Here is a 26554-nt window from a genome sequence, read left to right on the forward strand (position 1 = left end):
AGATGCGAGTTTGCACACCTCTCTTCCTGTGAAGATCGATCTGCGTGGGCTCTGGGGGGATTTGCATTCATTCTAGAGGATGCTGCAGGTGCCAAGTGCTGCGATCTGTTGAATCGTGTGTGTCGGGATGTATTAGGAGGGTTGGAAGGGAGTCTGCCTCCTCACTGTGCTTCTTCCACTGCATGCGCCCTGGGCACCAGATGAGTTCCACAGTGCTGGGAGGATTTGGTTGTTTTCTCAGGTTAGGCAGACAGCTGATAAGTTCCACCTTGAAATGGGCCTGCAGACTGCCCAGTGTTGTCAGCAGATGGTCCTGGGCTGTTTATCTGTTCTTCTCAATGTGACAAGTTACCATCTCTCCACTAAGACTTGTGAGCAGAAGACTCACGTGGGTGCACACATCGCTAAGCGGTCTGCATGTGGTGGGCCTCGGGGTGCAGTGGGGCATTTACTCAGCTGAGTGCATCTGCATCCTGCCTATCAGCTGAGGGCAGGTGCACACTGTGCTCAGTGCTCCCACTGCCCCTCATTGCAGTGTCGGGTTAGATAACACAGATCCTGTTGGGGACACTCTTACGAATGGCCTGGGGCTCAGCCCTTGTTGCTGTCACAGTGTTCATGTCCTTGGACAGTGATTTCTCTGGACTCTGAGAGGGAGATCGTAGGGATAAAGACACGTACCTGGGGGCATACAGCGACAGCGGGTCAGGTGGCATTTCATTGACCCCTCATGCTTCTGTTCCTCAGTCCATTTTAAAGTGTGCTAGCTATGGGGATCATATGATAGATGCACTCTCCTCACCAGGAATTTTAACTTAGAGTTAAAGTTTTCCCTGGAATAGACCAGAGGCTGTAATCTTTAAAGACTGATTCAGGGCAAGGTGTGGGTAGACTGAAGAGGTTTCTTGACTGGTAGTATTGTAGAATGGCTAAAAAGATGGTCATTATGGTGTGAAAATAGTGGAATTCCTCCTGTTGTTGAAATGTTCTTTACCATGGTCCTTCTGTGCTTCGTAATGTTTGAAATATTTCTCTCTGAATATGCTACTATGTTAATACACAGAGAGGGAATTGTGTGTACACATACGTATTGCAGGTACCAGTTTCCATTCCAGACCACCACCATAAAGCGAGTCACATGAAGTTTTTGGTTCCCAGTGCATGTAAAAGTTATGTTTACACTATACTGTAGTCTGTCAAGTGTACACTAGCATTGTGTCTAGAAAAATAATGAACATGCCTTAAAATACTTTACCGCTAAAAAATGCTACCCATCATCTGAGCCTTCAGGTGTCATAATCTTTTTGCTGATGGAGGGTCTTGCCTCAATGTTGATGGCTGCTGACTGATCATGGTGGTCGTTGCTGAAGGTTGGGGTGGCTGTGGCAGTTTCTTAAATAAGACAGCAATCAAGTTTGCCGCCTTGATTGACTCTTCCTTTCACAAGTGATTTCTCTGTAGTATGCGATGCTGTTTGATAGCATTTTACCCACAGTAGAACTTTGTTCAAAATTGGAGTCACTACTCTCTGAGCCTGCCACCTCTTTATTAACCAAGTTTATGTAATATTCTAAATTCTTTGTTGTCATTTCAACAATCTTCACAGCATCCTCACCAGGAGTAGGCTCCATCTCAAGAAACCACTCTCTTTGCTCATCCATAAGGAGCAACTCCTCATCATTAAAGTTTTATCATGAGATGACAGGAATTCAGTCACATCTTCAGGCTCCACTTCTAATTCTAGTTCTCTTGCTGTTTATGGCACATCTGTAGTTGCTTCTTCCACTGAAGTCTCGAACACCTCAAAGTCATCCGTGAAGGTTGGAATCGACTTCTTCCAAACTCCTGTTAATGTTGGTATTTTGATCTCTTTCCATGAATCATGAATATTCTTAAATGCCATCTAGAGTGGTGAATCCTTTCTAGAAGGTTTTCAATTTACTTTGCCCAGAGCCATCAGAAGAATCACTATCGTATGGCTGTTACAGCTTTATGAAATGTATTTCTTAAATAATTAGACTTGAAAGTCAGAATTACTCCTTCATCCATGGGGTGCTGAATAGATGTTGTGTTAGCAGGCATGAAAACATTAATCTCATTGTACATCTCCATCAGAGCTCTTGGGTGACTAGCTGGATCGTCAATGAGCAGTAATATTTTGAAAGGAATCCTTTTTTTCTGAGCAGATCTGTTGGGTTATTTAGTAAACCATGTTGTAAATGGATGGGCTGTCATCCAGGCTTTGTTCCATTTATAGAGCTCAAGCAGAGTAGATTTAGCATAATTCTTAAGAGCCTTAGGATTTTCAGAATGGTAAATGAGCAATGGCTTCAACTTAAAGTCACCAGCTGCATTAGCCCCTAACAAGAGACTCAGCCTGTCGTTTGAAGCCAAGCATTGACTTCTCCTCTCTACCTGTGAAAGTCCTAGATGGCATCTTCCAATATAATTCCAGTGTTTTGTCTGCATTGAAAATCTGTCGTTTAGTGTAGCCACCTTCATTAATGATCTTAGCTAGACCGTCTGGAGAACTTGCTGCAGCTTCTACAGCAGCACTTGCTGCTTCACCTTCACTTTGATCTTCTTGAAAGGGCTTCTCTCCTTAAATCTCATGAACCAACCTCTCCTAGCCTCAGACGTTTCTTCTGCAGCTTCCTCCCCACTCTCAGTGTTCATAGAGTTGAAGAGAGTTTGGGCCGTGCTCTGGATTAGGTTTGTCTTAAGGGAACGTTGTGGTTGGTGAGATCTTCTATCCAGACCACCAAAACTTTCTTCACATCACCAGTTAGGCTGTTTCACTTTGTTATCATTTGTGTGTTCACTGGAGTAGCACTTTTAATTTCCTTCATGAACTTTCCCCTTGCATTCACAACTTGGCTGTTTGGCGCAAGAGGCCTAGTTTTTGGCCTGTCTCAGCCTTCCACATGCCTTCCTCACTAAGCTTAATCATTTCTAGCTTTTGATTTAAAGTGACAGACGTGCAGCTCTTCTTTTTCACTTGAACACTTAGAAGCCATTGTACGGTTATCAATTGGCGTAATTTCAGTATTACTGTGCTTATAATAAGGAGGCTGGAGGAGAGGGAGAAAGATGGGAGAAGGGCTGCTCAGTGGAGCAGTCAGAACACACACAACATTTATCGATTAACTTCACTGTCTTATGGCTGTGGCTTGTGGCACCCCGAAACAATTAGAACAGTTAGTAACATCAAAGATGACTAATCACATATCACCATTACAGATGTAATAATATTGAAAAAGGTGGAAATATTGGGAGAATTACCAAAATGTGACACAGAGACACAAAGTTAGCAAATGCTGTTGGAAAAATGGTGATGATAGTCTTGCTTGATGCAGGGCTGTCAGAAACCTTCAGTTTGTAAAACATGCAATATCTGTGAAGCACAATGAAGTGAAGCACGATAAAATGAGGTGGGCCTGAGTGGTTGGATGAGGTAGAATCCCTCAGCTTTACGTTTTTGCAGGCCTCAGATAGCGACTTCTTCATCCTTTGCAGTGTTATCTTGACATTAGCCAAGTGCTTTTAGCATATTTTAAACATTTTCCACTGTTCCTGAAAGGCAGACCTCACAGTTTTCTTGGCGAGACCAACTGAGCATCATTGTGGAATTGGCCCCTAAGCCTGGGTGCCTGACTTTCAGGACCAAGAGGCACAAAGCGTAGGGAGCACCAGCCCTTTGGTTTCTGTCTGTGATGAATTATTCCCACTCCAGTGTCGGCCTTGTAGGCACTGTGCAGAGTTCTTCTACGGGTGTTTATTCAGAGAATAATTTACAAGGGACCCAGAGGGGGAGAGGACCAATCTGTGGGGCAGCAATGAAGGGCTTGTAAGGGGCCCAGGTAAGGGATGAATATGTGACTCTGTAGTCACACACAAACACACACACCCCTTCTTTTCTCTTTCACTTTCATGTATGAGGCTGGATTGAGTAACCTCTGGTCTCAGTAGGTCACAGGTTATCTTCAGCTCTGAGTACTTACTCTTCAATTCAGAATTCCACTTTGTAACGGAACAAGAGGAATTCTCACAGTGGGAAGTAAGAGTTGAGGGGAGCAGAAGGTACCCCTTGCTCTGGGATCACCCCTGCCCCCTGCTCCATGGCGTGCAGGTGTGGCCTGTCTCACTCACAGGCTTGGAGTTGAAGGGGAGATCCAGGGTGCCCCTTACAGAGCAGACTCTTGTCACATGAGTGAACGCAGGAGCCTGGCTTGCTTGCTTTGTTCAGATTCGCGTCTGCAGGTGGGTGTAACTTGTGCAGGTGTTCAAGGGGTTCCTGCCATCACTCCTTCCTCTGCCCTACTCCTCCCTGCCTGCCCTCCCTTCCCTGTCTCATCAACCCAGGAGGGGTGGCCCAGGGCTCCCCGTTCTGGTTTGGCTCTGACCACAACCTTCACTCAGACTTTGATGTGATGCTTACCCCTCCTGGGCCCTCTTGTTCATCTGGAAACAGTCATGCCAAGCCCTCTCACAGGGATAGTGTGAGAAACAAAAGAGTAATTTTGAGACCATCAAATCCCATTAATTAAGTACAGTTCGCCCTCTGTATTCATGGGTTCTGCATTCATGGGTTTTGCATTTGTGAATATGGAGAGCTGACTAAGGGACTCAAGCATCTGTGGGTTTTAGTATCCGCAGGGGATGCTGGAACCAATCCCCTGTGGATAGCGAGGGACAGCTATACTCTGAAAATAAGGTCCCTAAAAGCAAATTGAAGATTCCTTTCTAACTGCCTGGTGCAAGTGGTTAGAATCTGACCGTTCATCTTTTCAACTACATAGAAGACAAAGGATACTCTGGTCTTTAATTCCAAATATGATTAGTTTTTTCCTTCCGCTCTAAAAGAAAAGGATGAATGTGATTGTATGGAGTGTGGATGGGCAGGATGGAGGTATGCAGTGTTCATGGGCTGCTGTTGAGAAGTAACTTTATCCTCTTGGCTCTGATGTACTAGGAAGCGCTCTCTGATAACTTGCTCTTCTTACCTAAATATCTGCTTCCCCCCACCTCGCACAGTGCTGTGTGTGGTCCTAGGCTCGGAGACTCAGAGCATGTGGATAAGTGCATTGCCTCTGCCTTTTTCTCACTGTGAGGGCCCTTGCCATACCTCGAGCCTTATAATACCAAACACGCTGTGTCTGTTGTGATGCACATGCATGTGTAACAGCCCCTGGAATTGTCAGGGCGGTGGTTGTCCCTGTATAATAATGTGGGTGTGAGGTAAGTGTTTGCCAAAGGGGCTAATGATGTTTTGCTTTTCATTTCCTTAAAATAGAAATTAAACTTCCGTTTTAATGCATTAAGAGACATGAATTTAGGATTGTAAAACAAATGAGCTTACACCTAGAGAGGGTTTTGAAATGCTAGTTTTCCAAGAGTGTCATGAGGAGGTTTTCACTTGCATAGAAATTTCTGTGGTGGGTAAGCCAGGATGTGGATTATTAGGCTGTGCCAAACACTGTCACCTCTCTGTTCGTATTTATTGCACTGTGGCTGAACTGAAGCATGGAGAAGAAAATCAGCAACTTGCCTGGGCAGCCAGCAGACACGCTCAGGCGGAATATCTGCTGAGCTGCGTTACCTTGGAGCATAGGCTGCCACAAGGGAAAACGTGCGGGGGTAGCTGAAAAGTCTTGGCCTCCTAAGATTCAGAGAGGAGTTTTAAGCTCTGTTTAAGCCAAAGAATTGGGACTATTCTTTTAAAGTTCTGCAAAGTGAAAAGTGAATATCCAGAGAGGAAAATGTGAGAAATTGCCTTGGCTGCAAGAATGTTTAGGGTCTTACACAACTCCTCATCAGGTTACGTGTGTCATTTGAATTGTACGTGTTGGTCATGTGCTATTTATGACTCAGTTAAGTTGCCTGTAGTGGAAGCAGGTGTAATAAAGAGATTTTGGAACTCCCGCCAGAACCAGGTTTTCCTTGTTGAGAGTGGAGCTAAACCTCAGCCTTGTCCTGCTGCTTTGGTGAATGTTTTGATGCTGTTGTCCTCCTAAACTTGGGTCTGTACCCTTTCTGTAATGAAGGGGCCTGCCATACCAGCAGGCCTTCCCTCCCCTCCCTAACTCCCTGGCTGCCCAGTGGAGTTCTGCTCATTTCAGGCTCTTTTGTTTTTTAATTCAAGTGTTAGAGTCCAAATGGACTATCCCCAACCCACAAATGTGTCTCTCTTGGGCTCCCTAGCTGCCTCTGGATTCTGAAAGGATGGGCGGAGGCATCCGACTCAATGGCTCCCTCTAGGGGAAAATAAGAGCTTGACTATTGAATTTTGGTTGCACTAAGGACAGCTTCCTTGACTAGGACTGGTTGCTATAAAACCTATTGGCTGTGGGCCTGGGGCAACCTGAGCACCAGGTTGGGTGGTAGTGGGCCACGGAAAACAAGCCGCAGACACCCCACTTCCTGCAGAGCCAGGTGAGAGTTGTGGGGATTGTGAAGCAAAGTCAGAAATCCATACCAGAGCTGAGAGAAGGAACATTGTGAAGAGGTGTGTGTAAAGTTATTCAGCTAAAGTGTTTTTATTGCACACTTGAAGGTTCTGCCATAAGCCAACTTTGTGTTAATTCATCAATGAATTAAAATGGCCTCTATCCAATGTGCTCGGTGTAAGCACTTCCTCAGGATGTACAACAGTGATAGCAGACCCCCGTCTGGTGAGCTGGCTGAGTGACCTGGGTGTTAAGCTGAAACTCAGTGTTTGGTTCAATTAGATAAGGTGGTGGTTGGGGGGAGACCCCCAGTAGCAAGGTAAAACAATGCCTTCCTCGATCCCTTTGTTTTCTTTGGAACCAATTAAGCATTAGACCCCTAGAGGCAAGTACAGAGCAAGGAATAGGCATCTCTGTGTTAGACAGGTGCCTCCTGGGTTGCTGGTTCCTTGTCATCCCTACCTTTAGGACACATGGAACAGCTGGTGGGATGGATCAATTCCTCTCTTAGCTTGTCAGCTGCATCATGGCCTCTACGGGTAGGCTTAAAACACAGAGTGAAGAAGGGATACCGTTAGTGAAACGTGCCCTTTCCAATCTTTGTGATTTCTCTGTAAATTAGAGTTCTAACGGGTAACAAGGGGGATACATTAGTCGTTGGGCTTGTTAGATGGACAAGCATTGGATGCTTTTGAAGATAACAGTATAACAGTGAGGAAGAAAGGGAATAGAGGAACTCATTCTTCTGGTAGAGGCAGTGAGTTGGCTGCACATCCTCGCAGAAAGCCAGTATTTAAGATTATAGATATATATAAACAAGAAAGTGATCCTTTTGGCATTGAAGATGGTGAAATACATAGAATTCCACTATGCAGAAAATTGACCTCCCTGCCACAGAGAAAGCCAGGAGGTCAGGTGCCCCCTGAAGCCAGGATGGACGGACCCAAGGGCCTTACACTCTTCCTTGAGGTAGAATCAGAGAGATGTGGAATTTGGCCTCCCAGGCTCCTGCAGGTGAGCACTGATGCTGGGGAAGGGCAGGGCAAAATATCTCTGGGAACACTAAGCCTTCTGGGGCCTTGCCCACCGATCCCCTTTCTCTGCCCTCACCGATTAGATCAGAATCTAGGGGGTTACACTGTGGATCCGGCGTTATTTTCAAGCTCTCCCAGGGATTCTCAGGTCCCAGGTTTGAGAAGCAATGAACTAGCTTTGCAGGAGGTGACAGCTGACAGCTGCTGAACTGTCTGTTGGTGGGAGATGGTGCTGACCTGCACCATAGGGCGTTTGCCATTTTCACAGGGGAGTCCTCATCTTCAAGAAGAGATGACACTGTCCTGTGAAATCTGTTTAAGAGGGAACTGGGTCAAGAGTTGGAACAGATTGTAGTCTAAATGGTTAACCGAAGATTGAGGCCTCAAGGGGCGGTGTCTTCTACTTTCTGGAAGTGGCGCCCTCTTTGAAGATACTGCATTCCTGGAGGCCCCTGTAGTGTCTTGATGATGGAAGAATCTCTCTGTGAGCCACAGCAGGATTTCACTGTTTGCTTTTGTTTTTCCCAAATGGTTTGGTTTGTTTTTAGTCAGTGGAAGCATTTGAAAGAACAATAAAAATTAGAGATATTTGCATTCCTCACCATGCCTCCTATTCTGAATTAGTGCTACTTACTATGGAAAATTTGTCTTTGCCCCTACCTCTGGTTTTTAAGATTTGTTTTTAATTTATTGTTGCCAGGCTGCTGGGTTTTTGTTTGTCCGTTTTAATTTCCCATTGTTTATTCCAGACCCCTCTCTTTCCCACCTGATCTGTCAGTCCTGCGAGCAGTGGAGGATCCAGGCCGTAATCTTGGGCCTTCCCTGCAGCCTCTCCTGTGGGGCCTGGGAGCTCACTGAGTCCAGAAGTCGAGGCTGGCTCACCTGAAACCTGATTCACTGTGGCCTGGGGTTGGCTGATGGAGCACAAGCTCATAGAGAATTTGTGGCTTTGATCAGATGTGTATAATTGGTGACATATAAAGAAGTACAATGTCAGTGGCTTCTTTCCTTTTTCTGTTTTCAGAACTTTCTACTAATAGTTAGCTTCTCAAAGTGTGTCTCTGGATCAGCAGCCGCAGCATCCCCTGGGACCTTGTTAGAAATGCAAGTTCTCAGGCCCCATCACAGACCTACTTGAGTGAAAAGCTCTGGGAGTGGGCCCAGTGACCTATTTTGACAGGCCTTCCAGGGCATGTTGAGAGCCACTGGTGTGGGTACCCGTGGGAAAGTTGGATTTTTGTTTTTGTTGTGTTTTGCTTCTTAACCTAAGTGTGTATATTCCTGGGCTGGGCCTGGCCGTAGTGCAGAGGTCACTGAGACTCAGGCTCTGTCCTCCAGGCACCCAGGCCCTCGTGAGGCAGCTGTACAGCTTGTGGGAGCCCTGGGTGTCAAAAGCAGCCTGCTGCTTCAGCTGTCTGCTCAGCCTAGAGGCGGGGAGGCACTTCTGCATGACTGTGGCTGCTCACCTTTCCTCACTCCGGAGCTCAGGCTCCCTCCACCCTGTCACCTTCTTTTGAGGGGTTTTTGGTGAGAAAAGAGGGCTCCTGTTTTGATCTGTGTTGCCCAGTAATTTTGCAATTTTTAGTCTGCCTCTTTTGGAGGTGGTGGTGTTTATGGAACCCTGAAGTCCCTGTTTTTCAGTTGATGTTGCAGATGAGAAATTGATACCCAAGGTACTGCCGTGTCAAAGGCCTCTGAGAGGCAGAGTTGCGATGCGATGTCCACCTCAAACCAGCTGGCCCAGCAGCAGCTCTTGTTGTGGACCCTTCATTGTTCTCTCAAGTTAATGCATTTCTGGTGTCCACCCCGTCACTCTCTGGTTTCTCTGTATAAATGAGGGTGACTTTTATGTGTCACACAATTACAGTGGCGTCCAAGCTATAAGACGGCCTGTGCGGAGAAGCTGCTTCTGTTTACCCAGTTCCAGTAGAACCAGAAATGGAAGTTTGTTGAGGCTGGGAAAATAGGAACCACCTGTGCAGGAGAGGGTTGGGTGTGTTTGCTTCAGCGATGAGGTTAGGTATATCCATCTTACTTCCCCGCAAGGCGCCAAATGGGGTCCAGCCTCGAAGTCGAAGATCCCGACAGTCGGCCATGACACCTGAGCTTGGTCTCTGACTTGCATCAGAGCTGAACCACGAGTGCTCGTGTTCTTTTCTTGCCATGGTATTTTTGTTTTGTTCTTTTTTTAGCACATATATTTAAAAGTTCAGTGGGCAGTTCATGCTGTTATGGGGAGCACACAAAGAATAGCAGGCATGTCCTTTCTTGAACAGGGACATCAACATGTGAGTATGTGTCTGTGTCCCACTCTTCCCCCAGTGGGTGAGAGGTTCCTGTTGTGAGTGTTACTAACCTGAGACAGGTGATTTGCAGGCACCTGGAGTGGTCCTCATTGTGAAGCATCCGATTTCCTGGAAGAGCCATGGGAACAAACATGAATGTTAAAACACACTCAGGAAACCCCAGGGGGCTGCACCACGTCCGGTGGCGTGTTTTTGTGCAGGAGGATAGGCACACAGTCGTACAGAGATTCTAAAACTGAATATCGGAGTGTAGTTGATGGCTGTGCATCTATCTCGTTAGCTCTTGCAGTAACCCCGTGTCTTCTCTCTGAAGCGGGCGCTGGCTCTGTGGAGCTCCCAGCGTGTGGAGCTCCCCTTGGCAGGTACTAATTCTGCTTTCTCCCCCTCTGCTTCTCCTGCTGCCTCTCAGGTTTCTAAGGTAAACGGAGTCACTCGAATGTCATCTCTGGGTACAAGTGCAACCAGTGCCAAAAAGATGCGCGAAGTCAGACCTTCACCGTCCAAAACTGTGAAGTATACTGCAACGGTGACGAAGGGGACTGTCACATACACCAAAGCCAAGAGAGAACTGGTCAAGGAAACCAAACCCAATCACCACAAGCCCAGTTCAGCTGTCAACCACACAATCTCAGGGAAAACTGAAAGTAGCAATGCAAAAACCCGCAAACAGGTGCTATCCCTCGGGGGGGCGTCCAAGTCCACCGGGCCCGCCGTCAATGGCCTCAAGGTCAGTGGCAGGTTGAACCCAAAGTCATGCACTAAGGAGGTGGGGGGGCGGCAGCTGAGGGAGGGGCTGCGGAATTCCAAGAGGAGACTGGAAGAGGCCCACCAGGCGGAAAAGCCGCAGTCGCCCCCCAAGAAGATGAAAGGGGCGGCTGCCTGTGCTGAAGCCCCCAGCAGGAAGGCAGCGGCAGCCCCGGCCCTGGCCCCAGCCCCGGCGGACAGGGCCCTCCTGAGTGGCCCTGGGAAGAAGGACGTGCCCGAGCGCAGTGCGGAGCGGACCCGGCCAAAGCGGGCCACGGCCGGGAAGAGCACGCCGGGCAGACAAGCACACGGCAAGCCGGACGGCGCCTCCTGTGAAAATCGTTCTACCTCGCAATCGGAGACCTTGCACAAGCCGCACGAGACCTCGGCCAGGCCCGAGAAGGGGGGCGGCAGGGCCGGCTGGGCGGCCATGGACGAGATCCCCGTGCTCCGGCCGTCGGCCAAGGAGTTCCACGACCCACTCGTCTACATCGAGTCGGTGCGCGCTCAGGTGGAGAAGTACGGCATGTGCAGGGTGATCCCCCCTCCGGACTGGCGGCCCGAGTGCAAGCTCAATGACGAGATGCGCTTCGTCACGCAGATTCAGCACATCCACAAGCTGGGCCGGCGCTGGGGCCCCAACGTGCAGCGGCTGGCCTGCATCAAGAAGCACCTCAGATCTCAGGGCATCACCATGGACGAGCTCCCGCTCATCGGTAAGGGCTTCCTCCCCATTCTCGGAGGGCCACTGCTTGGGCACAGTTGCTGTGCAGCAGGAGTCTGAAGCCCCTTTTCTCGGGTCCTGGGCGTTGGTGGCAGAGGAGGGGTGCTATTGGGCCCGGGTTCTCCCAGCTGGCTGGCACCTGCTGCCCAGCAGTGCACGGCCTCCCCATGCAGGGCAGAGCAGAATCCAGGGAGACAGAGCTCTGCCCTCTGTATTCGTCTGCTGGGCTGCCTTAACCAGGCGCCACACGCTGGGGCTTAACCTGCGGGAAGTTCCTGTCTCAGTGGGGCGTGTGGGTGTCGGCAGGGTGGTTTCTCCTGTGGCCTCTCTGCTTGGCCTGTAGACGGCCCTCTTTTCCCTGTGTCCTCTTGTGGTCTTGCCTCTGTGCACACATTTCTGATGTCTCTTCCTTTTGTTGTAAGGACACCGGTCATATTGGGTTAGGACCCACTCTTTTCAACTTAATTGCTTAAAGACCCTGTCTCCAAATACAGTCACATTCTGAGGCATGGGGGGTTGGGACTTCAACATGCAGTAAGTATTTGGTGGGGGACACATTTCAGCCCATAAGCTCTTGTGGATTTCAGCACATTCTTTGTCTGATTTTTACCTCTCTATACTCCTCATTCTTACTTGAGTTTCTATTTCCCTGGTGACCAACCAGGCCCTTGTGGAGCCCACAAGTCTGGGAACGTGTTTAAGTTTGTCCCAAGGGCAGGCACAGCTCTGGCTGGGAGCATTGCCAAGCTTGCCTCAGTGACTCCTCTAGTGACTGTCCATCCAGGTAACTGTGAAGACCCTTGGCCCCCAGGCAGAGCGCACTCACAGACCCTCCTGGAGCTCCCTTTCCTTCCCTACCTTTCCTGGATCTTCTAGGATTAACTCACTCTGTCAGGCACGAGTGGGTTCTGCAGAGCAGGGTTTCCTTTTGGGACAGCCAGGTAAGCTCACACACTTCCCTTCAGCTCTAGACCCACGAGAGGAAGCGGCCTGTCTTCCTGCCTCCATTGTGGAGATCCTGAGTTTTCAAAGGCAGGAGGAAAGGAGATGTTTAACCATCATTTAAGTGTCAAGAGTTGGCAGTAAGATAGGGTTCCTCGTAAGATGGAGGTTTCATTATTTCTCTCAGCAGGTGCCTGTCAGGGCTAGTGCCTGAGTGTGAATCACTTTATTTGAAAGAACTCTTGGTTTGTGGCCTGCTCTCAGGGATGGCTCGTGATAGACGGTAACATGGGGCTGCGGGAACAGGTTGAGCAGTTGAGAGCATCTCAGTTTGGTGCTGGCTTCACCCTGTGCTTACCTGGACCGCTGGGTGACTCAGAACAGCCCCCAAATCCTCCTGGCTGCAGTGAGAGGTCCTGAGTCCCTCCATCCTGCTGGGGTTGGGGGAAACCTTTTAGAGACAGGTGGGATACTCAGGTGACGTCATGATGACAGCCAGCCACCGTTTCTTAGAGTAGCTTTTCTTAACCGTGGCTCGTTCCTGTAGCCCCAGAAGGCACGCGGATGTGTTGCTGTCATGTATGTGTTCGCACTCTCTGCCATTGTCTGGAAATGTGAAGCCTCATCACAGCTCGTAGAAGGGGTGCTGACCTGGCCTCTTACCCATAGAGGCCTCAGGCCGTGGGTCTGAACTCAGCCATCTTGAGGCACAAGGGACTTAGTAATTTTGAAGCAGTTTCCCAGAACCCACCAAAACGGATGCTCCGTCTGCGTTTGCCGACGTAGATGGGTACCCCAGCCCCTGGGGGAGTGGAGCAAGCACAGACTAAGGTGAGGGAGGCGCTTTGCCACTTAGCAGCCTGGTGGCCCTGTGAATGGGCTGATCATGGCAGGTGAGGAGCTGTGAAACAATGGATTTGCTGCAACTGTAAATTTGTAAGTGCTGTTGGATTGTAATGATCGACTTAGAGAAAAAGACAAAAGTATAGACTACCTCCCTTCTAGTGAGACCTGTGATCTGAGCAGCTGTGGCCTGGTTGGTGTGATTCACTCTGCTCTCCACGTCTACAAGTGCAGGCAGAGTGCCACCAGCCCCGGAACATCTCCCGGCTCAGAGCCAGAGACCTAGAGGGAGTCAGAGAATGTGCGGCCCTTAGGTCCCTCCTGGCTGAGGTCGGGGCAGGTGTCCTCAGTGATGTTGCTCTGTTGGCCACAACCAACCAAATCCAGCCTCCCACCAAGTAGAGTAACTGGAATTCAGGCTGCCACACGCACATCCCTGGTCTTACTGAGGGTCTAGGGACTTGCTCTTGCACAGCCAGCCGAGGTGGTCCAGGAACTCACCCGGCAGTCCTGCAGTGCCAGCTGGCCCTGCATGGTGGTGCTGCTCTCAGGTGGCCATTAGAGTCTGATGGGAGTCCTGCTACTTTTCCTTTTTATTTTGGATGTAAATATATCTCTACCCACAAAGATCTAACACTGTCTTACTTTTTCTTTGCTCACCCAGCGTCTTGTTGCATGTTTTCCTCCTAAGAGCCCATGGTTGATGATTTTGGAAGATATCCCCCCCTTTATTGGCCAGGGGGAGATTGCTTTTCCAGTCCCATCTAGAAGTCATTGGGAGGACATTCAAACGTATTTGAGTTTATGTGCCTTTGTTCAATTCTATAACTTGATCAAGGATGCTATGTGAACTAGCCTAAACATCCTTTTGGGGTAGCAGTCCCTGTGAATGGGCGATGGAAGGAGTTGAGGGACAGACAGACAGCCGTGTGCTCTCATGCAAATATTGCCTTTCACTGTGGAAATCCAGTGGGATTGAAAATAAGTTGTTGTTGAGCCGGCCTGGTGGTAAAACGGTTAAGTTTGCACGTTTCACTTCTCGGCGGCCTGGGGTTCGCTGGTTTGGATCCCAGGTGCGGACATGGCACCACTTGGCAAAAGCCATGCTGTGGTAGGCATCCCACATATAAAGTAGAGGAAGATGGGCATGGATATTGGCTCAGGGCTGGTCTTCCTCGGGAAAAGGAGGAGGATTGGCAGTAGTTGGCTCAGGGCTAATCTTCCTCAAAAAAACCCCCAAAAAACTCAAAAACAAACAAACGAAAATGAGTTGCTGTGTGTGTTACCAAGTGTGCGGGGGGGTTTGGAAGGGAGTTGGGACTGACAGCATGTGCTGTTTGTGTATGATTGCTGACATCACAGCTGTTCTAGGTGTTGCTGGGACGTGAGTATGGCCGGGTAGCACAACCCAGGCCCTGCCCACCCCTCACCAGGGATGGGACCCTGCTCTTTGTCTCATCACACCTGCTCCTGGTGTGTGAGAAGGGTGTGTGCCAGCACGTACACACTGCCTCTGCTCCAGCGGACACTGGAATGTTTCTCCCTGCAGATCTACACAGCCAGCTCTCTTCTTCCATTCAGGCCTCTGCTTCAATGCTACGTGCTTGGGGACACAATTCCCTGACCATCCCACCTAAGGTGGTGGCCCCTGTTCCTCTCCAGCTCTTCGTCTGTTTTGTTTATGTCCATGGCATCCAAGATTGTCTGAAGTCTGTCTCCTCAGAGACTAGGCTTCCTGAGGGCCAAGAATGATTCTCTTTGCTGCTCTGACCCAAGAGCTCAGCAGTGTCCATGACACATGGTGGGTGCCTGTGGCCTGTGGGTTGAATGAAGAAGGTCTTGTTCATGATCCTTTTTACCCACTGTCCTTGTTTTCTCCCCTCACCATCCCAGGAGGCTGTGAGCTCGACCTGGCCTGCTTTTTCCGGCTGATTAACGAGATGGGCGGCATGCAGCAAGTGACTGACCTCAAAAAATGGAACAAACTAGCAGACATGCTGCGCATCCCCAAAACTGCCCAGGACCGGCTGGCCAAGCTCCAGGAGGCCTACTGCCAGTACCTGCTCTCCTACGACTCCCTGTCCCCCGAGGAGCACCGGCGGCTAGAGAAGGAGGTGCTGATGGAGAAGGAGATCCTGGAGAAGCGGAAGGGGCCCCTGGAGGGCCACACGGAGCATGACTACAACAAGTTCCACCCCCTGCCCCGCTTTGAACCCAAGAACGGGCTCATCAACGGCGTGGCACACAGGAACGGCTTCCGCAGCAAGCTCAAAGAGGTGGGCCAGGCCCAGCTCAAGACGGGCCGGCGGCGACTCTTTGCTCAGGAAAAGGAAGTGGTGAAGGAGGAGGAGGAGGACAAAGGCGTCCTCAGTGACTTCCACAAATGTATATATAAGGTAGGGGTCCTCTGCAGAGGGCAGGGAATGGCCTGAGTGAGGTCCTCAGGGGCCTGATGGAGTTGAGGGGTCTGGCTGCAGTGATGGGCTCTGGCCGTCCTACAGCCACCAGACAGCTTCCTCTGGGAAGTGTTGGCCATAAAGAGAAACGTCTGCGGTCTTCCAGGGAGGCTGGGTGGTCAGGACACAGGCCTCGGGGCATCTGGCCAGCTGTGGCCAGCCCTGACTGCCCCTTGCCAGCCATGAGTGCTGGCTGATTTGCTTGGCTGCTCTGGACCTTGGGTTTCCTTTGCGTGAAAGGAGCTGTGTGTGTGCACACGTGCCCATGTGCCCACGCCCACGTGCCTGGGACGCAGTACTGAGGATGCACATGTAGTTTCTCCTACATCCACAATTCCAAGTCTGCCCATCGGAACACCCCATCTCATTCTGGCAGGTGGGAGCTACCCTGTCAGGTCTTGCGGTTCTCAGACACTGCCCCAGACCCTCCATGGCTTGGAGCACTCCTTTTGTTTGCCTCCTTATTAATATTCTGCACAGCTTGCCGCCCAGCTCCAGCCACCTTTGCCAGGTCTCTCCTGCGGAGAGTAGGCCCTGATAAAGCGATCAACACGCATCTACCCGGGAACCTGCTGCCGGGGAGGAGGCGGGAGCGAGCCAGCCTGCAGACTGAGGCATGCACAGTGTTTTCCATGCCTCTGCCAAGTCTTGTTGCAGCAGCACCCCTCCTGACAAGACTGCTCCTCCAGGAAGCAGACCGAGGTGCTGGGACTCTCTGCCTGCCGCCCGCACCCCGCCTGCCAGGGCTTTGCCACAGAGACTGCAGCTGCCTGCGGGGCTGGTTCTAAAGCAAGGCTCAGGCCACCTCCTCTGCCTGCCTGCCAGCGGGAGCCGGGCACTGGGGCACCGGTGGCAGAGCCCAGCTGCGACCTCCTCTAGAGGCTGAATTGACCAGGCTTTGAGGGGGCACAGGCTTGCCCCCGGTGACCCAGTTCTGGATGCGCCAAGAGGGAAGTGTGCTCTGGAGAGGTCCTGGTGGCCCTCGCCCAGCCGCATGCCCCCATTCCCCGCGGAGCCTGGCACTTGGGTTTGAGGGGATGGTGGGTTTCTGCTTTTTGGAAATCTGCTGTGGGTTATCACTGTGCCCCACCCACACCCCCAGGCTCCCATTGCCACCTGTGGGCATGTCTGGGCCTGTCCATGACCTGAAGGAAGCCTGTGACTCTTCTCTGAGTCCTGCCTCTTTCCTTTCTCACTCCAAGCTTGGAAGATACACCCTCTGCCACTCTTCTGATTTTCCTGCTTTATTTTAGCCCTTGCACCCTTTTCTGGTAGGAGACACCCTGCTTGCCTACTACTTTTTCTATTACTAGACCTGTAGAGGGTTTGGTGTCCCATTGTCATTGTCCAGTGCTCCCTTGCAGACGGTGGGGGTGGGGAATGGCTACTTGCGGCCTGCTGATGGCCTCCTTGTATTTCACGTTTTGAACATTTTATGGAAAAGGAGAAGGTGGCCCATGGACTGTAAACTCAGGAGCACTTTCTGGGCGTGATTCCTGAATGTTCACCTGAGAAGCCCACTTGTTGAATCTTGTAACTCTGAATAGCCACCTCATGAGATGTTTTCTGTTTTGGTTACTTTTTATTTAAGAGGGCCAATTATATGAGAATGAGTTGGATCTGAGTAAAAGGTTTTTTTTTTAACATGCTTTGTAAAGGGTATTTTTAGATTTCATCACAACAATCTAACAGAGCTTGGCTGTGGCAGTGGTCTGTTGGCCATAGTGGCAGCTGTGTGCATACTGGGAGGCTGGAAGCTCATGATTCTCAAGGTCCCTCTACAGCCTTGGTGTTTGTTACCTTCTCCAATTGGGGGCACTCTGCCTTAGTGCAAAATTAGGTCCCTCCTAGTAGTTAGGTTTTTATTTCGTAATGAAGAGAATGTTGGGAGAAGTTTGGAATTGAACAGAAGTATTTTCTTTTAGTTTGAACCCCACACAGTCACTTACAAAGCTGGACAGCAAAATAAATCCAGCCTCTTCATGCCTACTGCTTCGAGTGTCCTTCCAAGGGCAAGAAGACTCTGCCCCCGTTCTAGACCTGTTACTTATTCTGGGGATGCTCCGGGGTCACCTCATTAGGGAAACCTTCCCTCACCACCTCAGGTAAAAGCCACCGTCCCCTGCCACTCCTGTCACTCTGCTTCTGGCTCTGGCACTTAGCGCCACCTCACCGTTGTACTTATGTTTAAGGGCTGTGCCCTCCAGGCAGAAGGTGAACCACACAAGCTCAGAGATGTCGGTTTTGAGTACTGCTCTGTCTCCAGTCCCTAGCACTCAGCCTAGTATACAGTAGGTGCTCAGTAAATGATTCTGCAATCATGGGGTCAGTGTGTGCCTGGTCACGAAAGAGGGAGAGGCATGTATCTTAGATGGCTCATCTCTGTACAATAGAACATATTCTGTATGACAGGTAACACCAGGACCAAACTGGGGTGCCCAGACTAACACAGTGAGCTCTTTTATCCACGTGGGCAGATCATTTCGATTATTACTTGGAAAGGGCAACGTATATCAGACATCAGAGGCGCTCGGTGCCCTCCCTGAGAAGCTGCAAGTGGGACAGCGAGTGGCTTCTGTGGCAAGAGAGTGACCAGGTCACCTGTCTTCGTAGAGCCAAGAGGTTCCGTTGCTCATCTGGCAGGTTCCACATGTCAAGGCTCCTCAGGGTGTAGAAGTCGTCACCCTCGGTTTCTGTCCTGCAGGGTCCTCCTGGCTTCTTGCCCTGGGGTTCCTGGTCATAAGGGCCAGCCTTTCAGAGTCCTGATTCCCTTGTTTCTTTGCTGGCCCACAACCTTAATCCTATCCTTTACATGGGGCAAACTGCGGAATTCTGCCCCTTTTCCCTCATTGTACCCACTTCTCCATAAAGTGAAAGTCCGACGCTTTCTTACACAGAAGATCTCAGCGGTGTCCTTCTGGCCTCCCCCATGTGTCTGCTGGAAGCTGCCTGGGACAGCCCTGGTTCTGCCGGAGGATGGTGCAGTTGCTCCTGTGCTGTGGCCGGTCCTCCATCTCCTTTTGTCGGCCTGCAGGATCCTTCTGAGAGCATATTTTTCTGTCTTCTTTGCTCATATTAGTTTGGGACACAGAGCAGCCCCTAATCACGGGGCAGCAACAGCAGAGGCCCATGATAGGTGTGGCCTGATCTGGGGTGAGGAATCAGCTTTGTTTCTTAAGGTTTACTCTTCTGTTGTGTTTTGTTTTCAGGGAAGGTCTGTTTCTTTAACGACTTTTTATCGAACAGCAAGAAATATCATGAACATGTGCTTCAGCAAGGAGCCTGCACCAGCTGAAATTGAGGTGAGTGAAGCTAACCCTGGCCCCCATCCTGCGTGTCGCAGCCTCCCCTGCCCTCCTGGGCCTGCTGTGCTGAGATGAGTGGCTGGCTCCGTGTTTGTGTGCCGGGGGCAGCCAGAAGTGTTACATTAATCCAAGTGTGTTCCAAGCCGAAAAAGAAATAATGAGAAGCGTGAGCCTCCCTCCTTCGCCCCAAAGGACCCCAACCCTGAGGCCGTGAGACCGAGTCCTGGGGGTGAGCTCCCGGCTGCCCCCTCCCTCTCCCCCTCCCAGCCGGCCGCTTCCCCCATCCTCCATGTGTCTGTTATGCAAGAGAATGTTTGGAATCCCTTGAAACCACCGTTGTGCTTTTTCTTCTCTCCTATTTTTATTTAATGGGATTGGCAGGTTGCCATTTTTGTGTGCCTGCCAACTCTGCTCTTTGAGTTAGGACGAGGTCAGACAGACAGTGAGCACTTCTGTGCCCAGACCAATTAGGGGGATTCGCTGTGAGGCGCTATAGGGCAGAGACCGGATCTGTTTGTTTACCGCCCCTCAGCCAAGGCCCGGCTGGGTCAGGGTGGACGTCCAGATGCTGGGGTGGGTGGGCCCTCGGCAGCACTTGGTCCTGTCAGGGAGAGCCGCTGAACTTGGACCGCTGGTTAAGGGCAGCTGCTGGCGGCAGCAGGCGGTTGTGTGGACTGCAGCCTGATCTTTTGATGGGTAACAAGCTTCAGACCACTTTTTAAAAATGTTTTCTTCCATGATATATGCCACCTCTTCTAGATAAAACCCATGCTGACCACTAGGGGGCCCAGCCATCCTGCTTTGACCAGGTGTCCTGGGAGTGGGACTTTGAGGACAGTCCCAGGACAGTCCAGGTCAAACTAGGATGCCTGGTCACCTACAGTTGTGCTCTGTGGTGCCACGCCTCTGATAGAAATGGTCAGAAGCCCAGGAGGTCCCGCCCGGTGCTGAGGCCTGGTTTCCTAGTTTGGTGAAGTCAGTATTTGCTGCTGGCACTGTTCGCATCTCTTTTAGGCCTTAGGTCTCTGCTGATTTGCACAGGCTGCCCCAGCTCTGTACCCGGGTGTGAGCTTTGAACACCACATCGTGTCGTGACCCCCACTCCTTCCCCCAGCTTTGGCCCTGCTAAAGCTGCATTCCATCAACCATGATGTCAGCTGGGCCCTGATTCTGCGACATGTGTGGCCGTCACAGTTGCTTTCCAAGTGCTCATGGCATTTGTGGTAGAGATGTCAGCAGGAAGGAACGTGACTCTTAGAAAAAGAGGCCTTTGTCGTCCAGTGTCGGTACTTACGCGGTTCTCCCTATGGTGTAGGGTTCGTTGCTGTCCATGGTGTAGAGAAAGCCTAGCTTCCTTACTCTCCTGCTCAGGAATTAGTTCTCCTTGGAAGTCCTGCTTTTGCTCTAGCATTTGCATAATACTTAAACACAAAGGGAAGATTCACTACAATCCACTTCTTGAGTCTGAGTCTTTCTGGCTTCTGGGTTCCACAAAAAAGGCGGGGCCTTCCTCTGGGCCGGTGGTCAGCGACTGGAATGGCCCTCACTTAGCGGTGGGTCCTCTCCCGCCCCCTATGTCTCTATTAATCTACCAGAGGTTCTGTCAGTCTAGTGAATGGGTGGCAGGGCCGGGACGCAGACCACTCCCTTCAAACAGACCATTGCTTCATTGCTTAAAGGAAATCTATGAGGGAATCCAGGCATGTGGTGACGTGGACTTCGTTCTTGACTTGGCACCCTTTGACACCTCCAGGCTGGTTCCTCTTTGTGGACGTTGCACAGTGTGGTGGCGCTGCCAGCAGCACTTCTTTGAGCTGAGTTGTACTTGGTGACACCGGGTGCTTATTGGTTAGGCTTCGTCCCTTACATGTGGTTCCAGGTCGTAGGGTTTGCCCAGATTCAGGCAGATGATATGCTTCTGGAATGGTAACTGAAAACAAAATGAAAATGTGCCCGTGAGGTGGGAGAGGTGCCTCCCAGGGAGCCGAGCATGCCTGCTTCCCTGTTAGCAACACGCCTTCCCACTCCAGGCTTTGCCCCATCTTTGTTTAGATAGGACTCATTAAGGTCACCTGGTAAGCTTTTAAACCAGCCAGTGCCCTCACCCCAGCTGTCCTCTGGTTTACATGGCTTGGGTCACAACCTGCGTGTACGTAGTCTTCACTCCATGGACAACCCTAACATGCAGCCAGGGGGAGGCCCCTGCGTAGAAGTCAGGACTGCTGGCTACTGGAGGTATGGAGGCATGTCTGCCGAGATGCTAAACGGGGCAGCTGTTACTTACTATAATCTGTGGATCACAGTGGGATATCTTCAGCGGTCTTCCTGTTGTTGCTTCCCCCACCCCCTTTCATAGAAGTGATTTTTTTTTTTTTATTGTAAAATACTTATAAAGTTTACCATATTAACAATTTTTAGTTCTCCAGTTGAGTAGTATTAAGTGTATTCACATTGTTGTACAACCATCACCACCATCCATTTCCCGAACTTGTTCATCTTCCCAAACTCTGTATCCATTAAATACTAACTCCCCATCCTCCCTCCCCACAGCCCATGACAACCATCATTTTTCTTCCTCTCTGTGACTTTGACAATCCTAAATACCTCATATAGGCAGAATCCTACAGTGTTTATTTTTTTGTGACTGGCTTATTTCTCTTAATGTAATGTCCTCAAGGTTGTATGTCCCCCAGGTTGTATGCAGCATGTGTCAGAATTACATTCCTTTTTAAAGGCTGAATAATATTCTGCTGTGACCGTCCCCTTTTTCTGTTTCCATTCATTCATCCATGGACATGGGTTGATCCATGTTTTAGCTGTTATGAAGACTGCTGCTGTGAACGTGGCTGTGCAAGTATCTGTTGGAATCCCTGCTTTTATTTCTGTTGGGTCCACCCCCAGAGGTGATCTGCTCCTGGCTTTCTTGCTCAGTGCTCTGTTGGAGGCACTGGGCAGCTGCTCTGGGATGGGCTCCTTTGTCTCGCATTAGTGTCACCATGTTAGGCAGAACTGTGTTCTGGCTCAAACACAGTGGGGGTGCTGACTAGCCCTTTCCTCCTGCCCACAGCAAGAGTACTGGAGGTTAGTGGAAGAGAAGGACTGCCACGTGGCAGTGCACTGCGGCAAAGTGGACACCAACACTCACGGCAGTGGATTCCCAGTGGGAAAATCAGAACCATTTTCAAGGTAACGTTGTATGCTCTTGTCCTTGTTCTGGGGACTAGACAGCACCCGTCCTGCCAGTGTGTGACGTCTCTCTGCTTCCCTCTGCAGGCATGGATGGAACCTCACCGTCCTCCCCAATAACACAGGGTCCATCCTGCGTCACCTCGGTGCTGTGCCTGGTAAGCCTGATGCAGCCGCTGTCCTTGGGGTCCCAAGGCCTCTGCCTTGGGCAGCTTGTAGATGAGCTCCACCCCGCTGGGAACTAGAGCTGGGAGTTCCTTTGAAGCACAGCTGGGAAGGGCCGGGGCAATTTTGGTATAGAGTATATGTTTTGAAAACCTTAATTTTTTAGGAAAGAGAGAGGAATGGGATCATAATTGAAGTCAGCAAAAATAGGGAGAGGTTGAGCCAAATTGCAGAATCTAGAAGCTGGGCAGACGCACAGTAGCCAAGTTTTCACCTTGATACTGATATTTTCAGAGCTCAAGTCCTGGCTTCTTAGGGTAACTGCAAGCTCTAAGTGATGGACTCTTCGCAGATAATTGGGGAGTAGTGGTCCCTGAAGGCTGGGCCCCTGCGGGAGGGGGCCTGGGCCCTCCACACCTTGGTGGGAGGCATTATTCCAGGCCTCTCCCACCAAAGAGGGTTTGTGCTCCTGCACTGTACTCATGACTTCAGATGTCCTTTTACTACTGTTTATAACTGTGTCCATCACCTGGCTCATTTCTGTATAGCAAGCAGGAGAGAGCAAGCACCTTCTTCTCACTGGGTTTTGTGTGTTTTTGAATCTCATTTTTATTTCTTCTTTGGGGAGAGGAAAGCGATTTCTAATGAGTGTTCCCCTGAGAAGATGCTGCGTCCTCACGATGCCTGTTCTCCCTTTATGTTTCAGGAGTGACAATTCCCTGGCTAAATATTGGCATGGTCTTTTCTACCTCATGCTGGTCTCGAGACCAAAACCACCTTCCCTACATTGACTACTTACACACTGGTGCTGACTGCATTTGGTGAGTACCGGCCCCCGGGGCTCGGGGTGGCCGTGGGAGCGAAGAGGCAGGGCAAGCGCCGGGCAGCTCCTCTTACTCACTCTGGGGTGGCAGCTTTTGTGGGTTTGTCCCATGTTCCATGTGTTGGAGGTGGGAGAGAACACTTTAATTTGCTCAGATGATGAGCAAGGTTGAGCATCTTTTCATGTGCTTATTGGCACATTTGTGTTTTCTTCTGGGGTGTTCTTTTTTGGTGTTGCTTTCTGAGAGTTTGTTCCATATTAGGGATAAGAACCAGTAGGCATATCATAGAAAGTTGACAGAAACGGTGACCGTGTCACTGGCCTTCTCCTAGCGCTGTATGAACCGTTCTTGCCCTGACCTCCCGGCAGTGGTTATTGTCCATCTCTGCAGTCAGTGTTACAGTCCAGGGACGGCTACAGAGAGAGCAGGCGTTCCTGGCACGTGGAGGTCCTGCTGTATGAGACGCACATGTTGTTCTCCTGCTCACATTCCTCTGTTTCGTGGGAAGCAGCCACCCGTGCTCCTTAACTGTCACCTCTCCCCAGTCCTGACCCGGGGCTGGCTCTCTGGTTCCTTTGTTTTTGGTGGCAGATGGGAAATTACTACAAATAATGTGATATCTTGTTGTCTGACAGTCTAGAGGCCTCGCATTCACCCCACACCAACTCTGGTTATTGTCCTGATGGGGTGATTAGGCATTCTTTATTAAAATGAACAAATTCTTAGGACTAATGCCCTCCCCTCAAGGAGCAGTGCTACAGTGTCTGTAGCAGTCTTGTCATTGTGACTTCCTTGCTTTCAGGCCACATCATAGTGAGTGGCAGTCATTGCTGACGCAGGGTGGTGCCTGCAGGACCCCAGTGGGGAGCCTCCATGTGGAGGCCGGTGGTCCTTGGTGCCCTGTGGTTGGTCTTTGGTGGTGAGACTGTGCGGGGCTGCAGGGCTCTGGAACCTGAGAGGGACAGTGGTTTTCGGGCAGAGGATGCTGAGAGAGGATAGCTGGATGCTTCCAGGATGGTAGCGGCTGCTCCTCCGGGAACCGCTGAGCCCTAACCACCCGTCCCTGTGGGAGTCCTGAACTCCCACCCTGCCCCTCTGAGCCCTGGTTTCTTCACCTGACTGTGGTGTGTGAGGGGTTTGTGGTGAAAGAATGGTTTTGTTGCTTGACCGTTGAGTTAGAGGGAGGGAAATGTGAGATTCTGTGGGCTCTTTGAAGACTAATTCTTGGAACCTCATTGATGGGGAGTAAAGAGAAGGCCGGATATGATCAGAGAACTTTATGGTGTGTGGTTTTTCTTAAAACATGTGATTTAGGTTAGAAACCCTGGATTTAAATCACAAATCAGAAACAGAATATGTTGGCATTGAAATAACATAAGCATTTAGCAAAAAACCTTGAATGTGGTGATTGGCATTCCCTTTGCTCAGCAACTGAGATGGGGATGTGGCCCCCATGTGGAGATGCATCACGCCGCCTCTGCGCAGGCCTGTGGAGGGTCAGGACTCCTGGCTCCTGGGGCGACCAGTGAGGTGCCGGGGTCACGACCCCCTCCAGAGTTACTGTTGCTGCTCTGAGTTTTACTGGTGGTCAGTGGCTTCATTTGCGTTGGCAGCCTAAAGTCCTTTGTCTCTGGGAATGCAGGCCAGGCCCTGCTCTGATGTTACCTGGCCCAGGCGTCCACTCTGCAGGGGTCACCCATGGGTGAGGAGGGCCACCTCCCCCCGCCCAGCCCTGGAGAGACATGGGGACCTTTGAGGAGGCCTCACACATCTGCCTTGTGTCTGCTGACTGCCTGGACGAGGCTGTCATGTGCCGTAGGTGGCAAGTGTGGCCCTAGTAGGTGCTCCTGAGAGCCAGTGACAGTCCCCCACGCCTCATGATGCAGTGAGGTTCTGCATTCCTCTCTCAGCTAAGTTCTGCCTACATCTTTGCCCTGTTCTCCCGCTGTTCTTCCCTGCTGGCTGCTGAGCTCCAGCTAGAGGGGTCTGTGCTGGCTGAGCCCCTCTCCCGCCGCTACATCCTTGGCTCAACCCACCTTCAGCGCCTCCATTTGCCTGACGCAGGCCTTTCCTGTGCTGGCTCTCCTGTGTCTAGCTGGCCATGCCTGAGACCCGGCTGGCTGGGTTTGGCACACACAGCTGCCTCAGTGAGGGGCATGGCCGTGTCCCCTGGTTGTGCCCTCCCCCCATTTCGAAATTTCACAGTGGCTACAGTGTCACCCTGAGTGTTGGCTGTGAGGCAGCGGGTACACAGACTGGACTCTTTTCCTGACTTCTCTGAATTTGAAGAACTGAGGGGTTCTTTTACTTTTCCTGGCCACTACAGCCCCTAGCTGTCCGTGCGACCTCGGGCGCAGAGGTGGGCTAGGCTAGGCTGGAGGGCCAAGGGACCTGTGTTTTCCAGCTCCTCATCCCAGTCCTGCAGCTTCTGCTACAGTGACAAGACGCCGCTTTGGAGCTCTCACGAGGGGCTAATTGAGTCTGCAGATGTGTCTGGGTCTTATTTATAAGAGGTTTTAAACATCTGTTTTTGGTTTGAAGGCTTTTTGGCTTACATATAGGTCAGATCTACGTAAGAAATGAGTGCGTCCGCCCGCTGCTGTAGCTGCGGGTTGGCTGTGTTGGCAGAAGCACTGCAGCCCTAGAAAGTGGAGTGGGCGCGGGCCTGGGAACCACGGTGCCATCACCGAGCAAGCATGCCCATTGGGTCCCAGGAATGGGTCCCTCCTCCTGCGTTTAAAGTGCTCCTCTCCTGCCGCTTGAGGCTGCTTTCCAGGCCCGTGTTGGCTCGTTCTCTGAGGGAGGCTGGCGGGTGGGCCTAGCACGCGCTTGCCTGGCAGAGGGTCCTTGTCGAGTGACTGCTTCTGCCCTTATTTCCAACACCCAGGTATTGCATTCCTGCTGAGGAGGAGAGCAAGCTGGAGGACGTGGTCCACACCCTGCTGCAGGCCAACGGTACCCCAGGGCTGCAGATGCTGGAGAGCAACGTCATGGTGCGGCTCCCTGCCTGGGTGCAGCCCCCTGGGGTCGTGATGGGCAGGGAGGTGCAGGAATAGTGGCCTGACTCGGAGTTGTTTATACAGCTGCCGTCTTTGCCGACCTGCCTCTCTGAGGCAGAGAATACCACAGGGTCAGTCCTCCAAACTGAAACGTCCTCTTGTATGAAAACCAGCCTAAAGCAGCGTGTCCCTCAGATGGCACAGGACGTTGGGGCTCATGCCCATGGTGGCCCCTGAATCTGTTCTCAGGCCGATTGTTTTGTTGATGGAGGCAGAGTGTGCTGTGAGGGGGCTGCTCTGGGGCCCTCTTTGGTGCCTGCTGTTTCTGCTGGGCACCTGGATGCCTCGGCTGTGTGCATCAGGAACACTCAACATTACAGGAATGAGCACAAAAGGCCCCATTTTCAGAAAGTCACGGGGCTGTTGTGTTCCTGGGCGTCTTTTTAGCCTTGAGCTGTGCTCCGATGCCTGAGGTCAGGGTTTCCCTGGCCTCTGCTGACTCCTCTCTGGGTCTTCTGTCTTTGCTGGGCCACCTGGTCTGCTCAGAAGGTGAGCAGCAGCCCATCCAGAGGTGCCAGGT

General features: G+C 51.0%; 1 protein-coding gene across 10 annotated transcripts in view; it reads left to right on the top strand.

Moving 5' to 3' along the window:
- JARID2 (jumonji and AT-rich interaction domain containing 2) overlaps positions 1-26554 on the top strand; it is a 255093-nt gene that overhangs the window by 217202 nt on the left and 11337 nt on the right. For all 10 annotated transcript variants that reach the window (XM_070244931.1, XM_070244935.1, XM_005603585.4 and 7 more), the window contains 7 exons: positions 10196-11246; positions 14933-15435; positions 18705-18797; positions 21868-21986; positions 22074-22144; positions 22858-22972; positions 25863-25968. In XM_070244931.1, the coding sequence (XP_070101032.1) occupies positions 10196-11246; positions 14933-15435; positions 18705-18797; positions 21868-21986; positions 22074-22144; positions 22858-22972; positions 25863-25968 (2058 nt within the window). The remainder of the gene's footprint in view (positions 1-10195; positions 11247-14932; positions 15436-18704; positions 18798-21867; positions 21987-22073; positions 22145-22857; positions 22973-25862; positions 25969-26554) is intronic.

The sequence above is a fragment of the Equus caballus genome, chromosome 20 (genome assembly GCF_041296265.1).
Source record: "Equus caballus isolate H_3958 breed thoroughbred chromosome 20, TB-T2T, whole genome shotgun sequence".
Taxonomy (NCBI): Eukaryota; Metazoa; Chordata; class Mammalia; order Perissodactyla; family Equidae; genus Equus; species Equus caballus.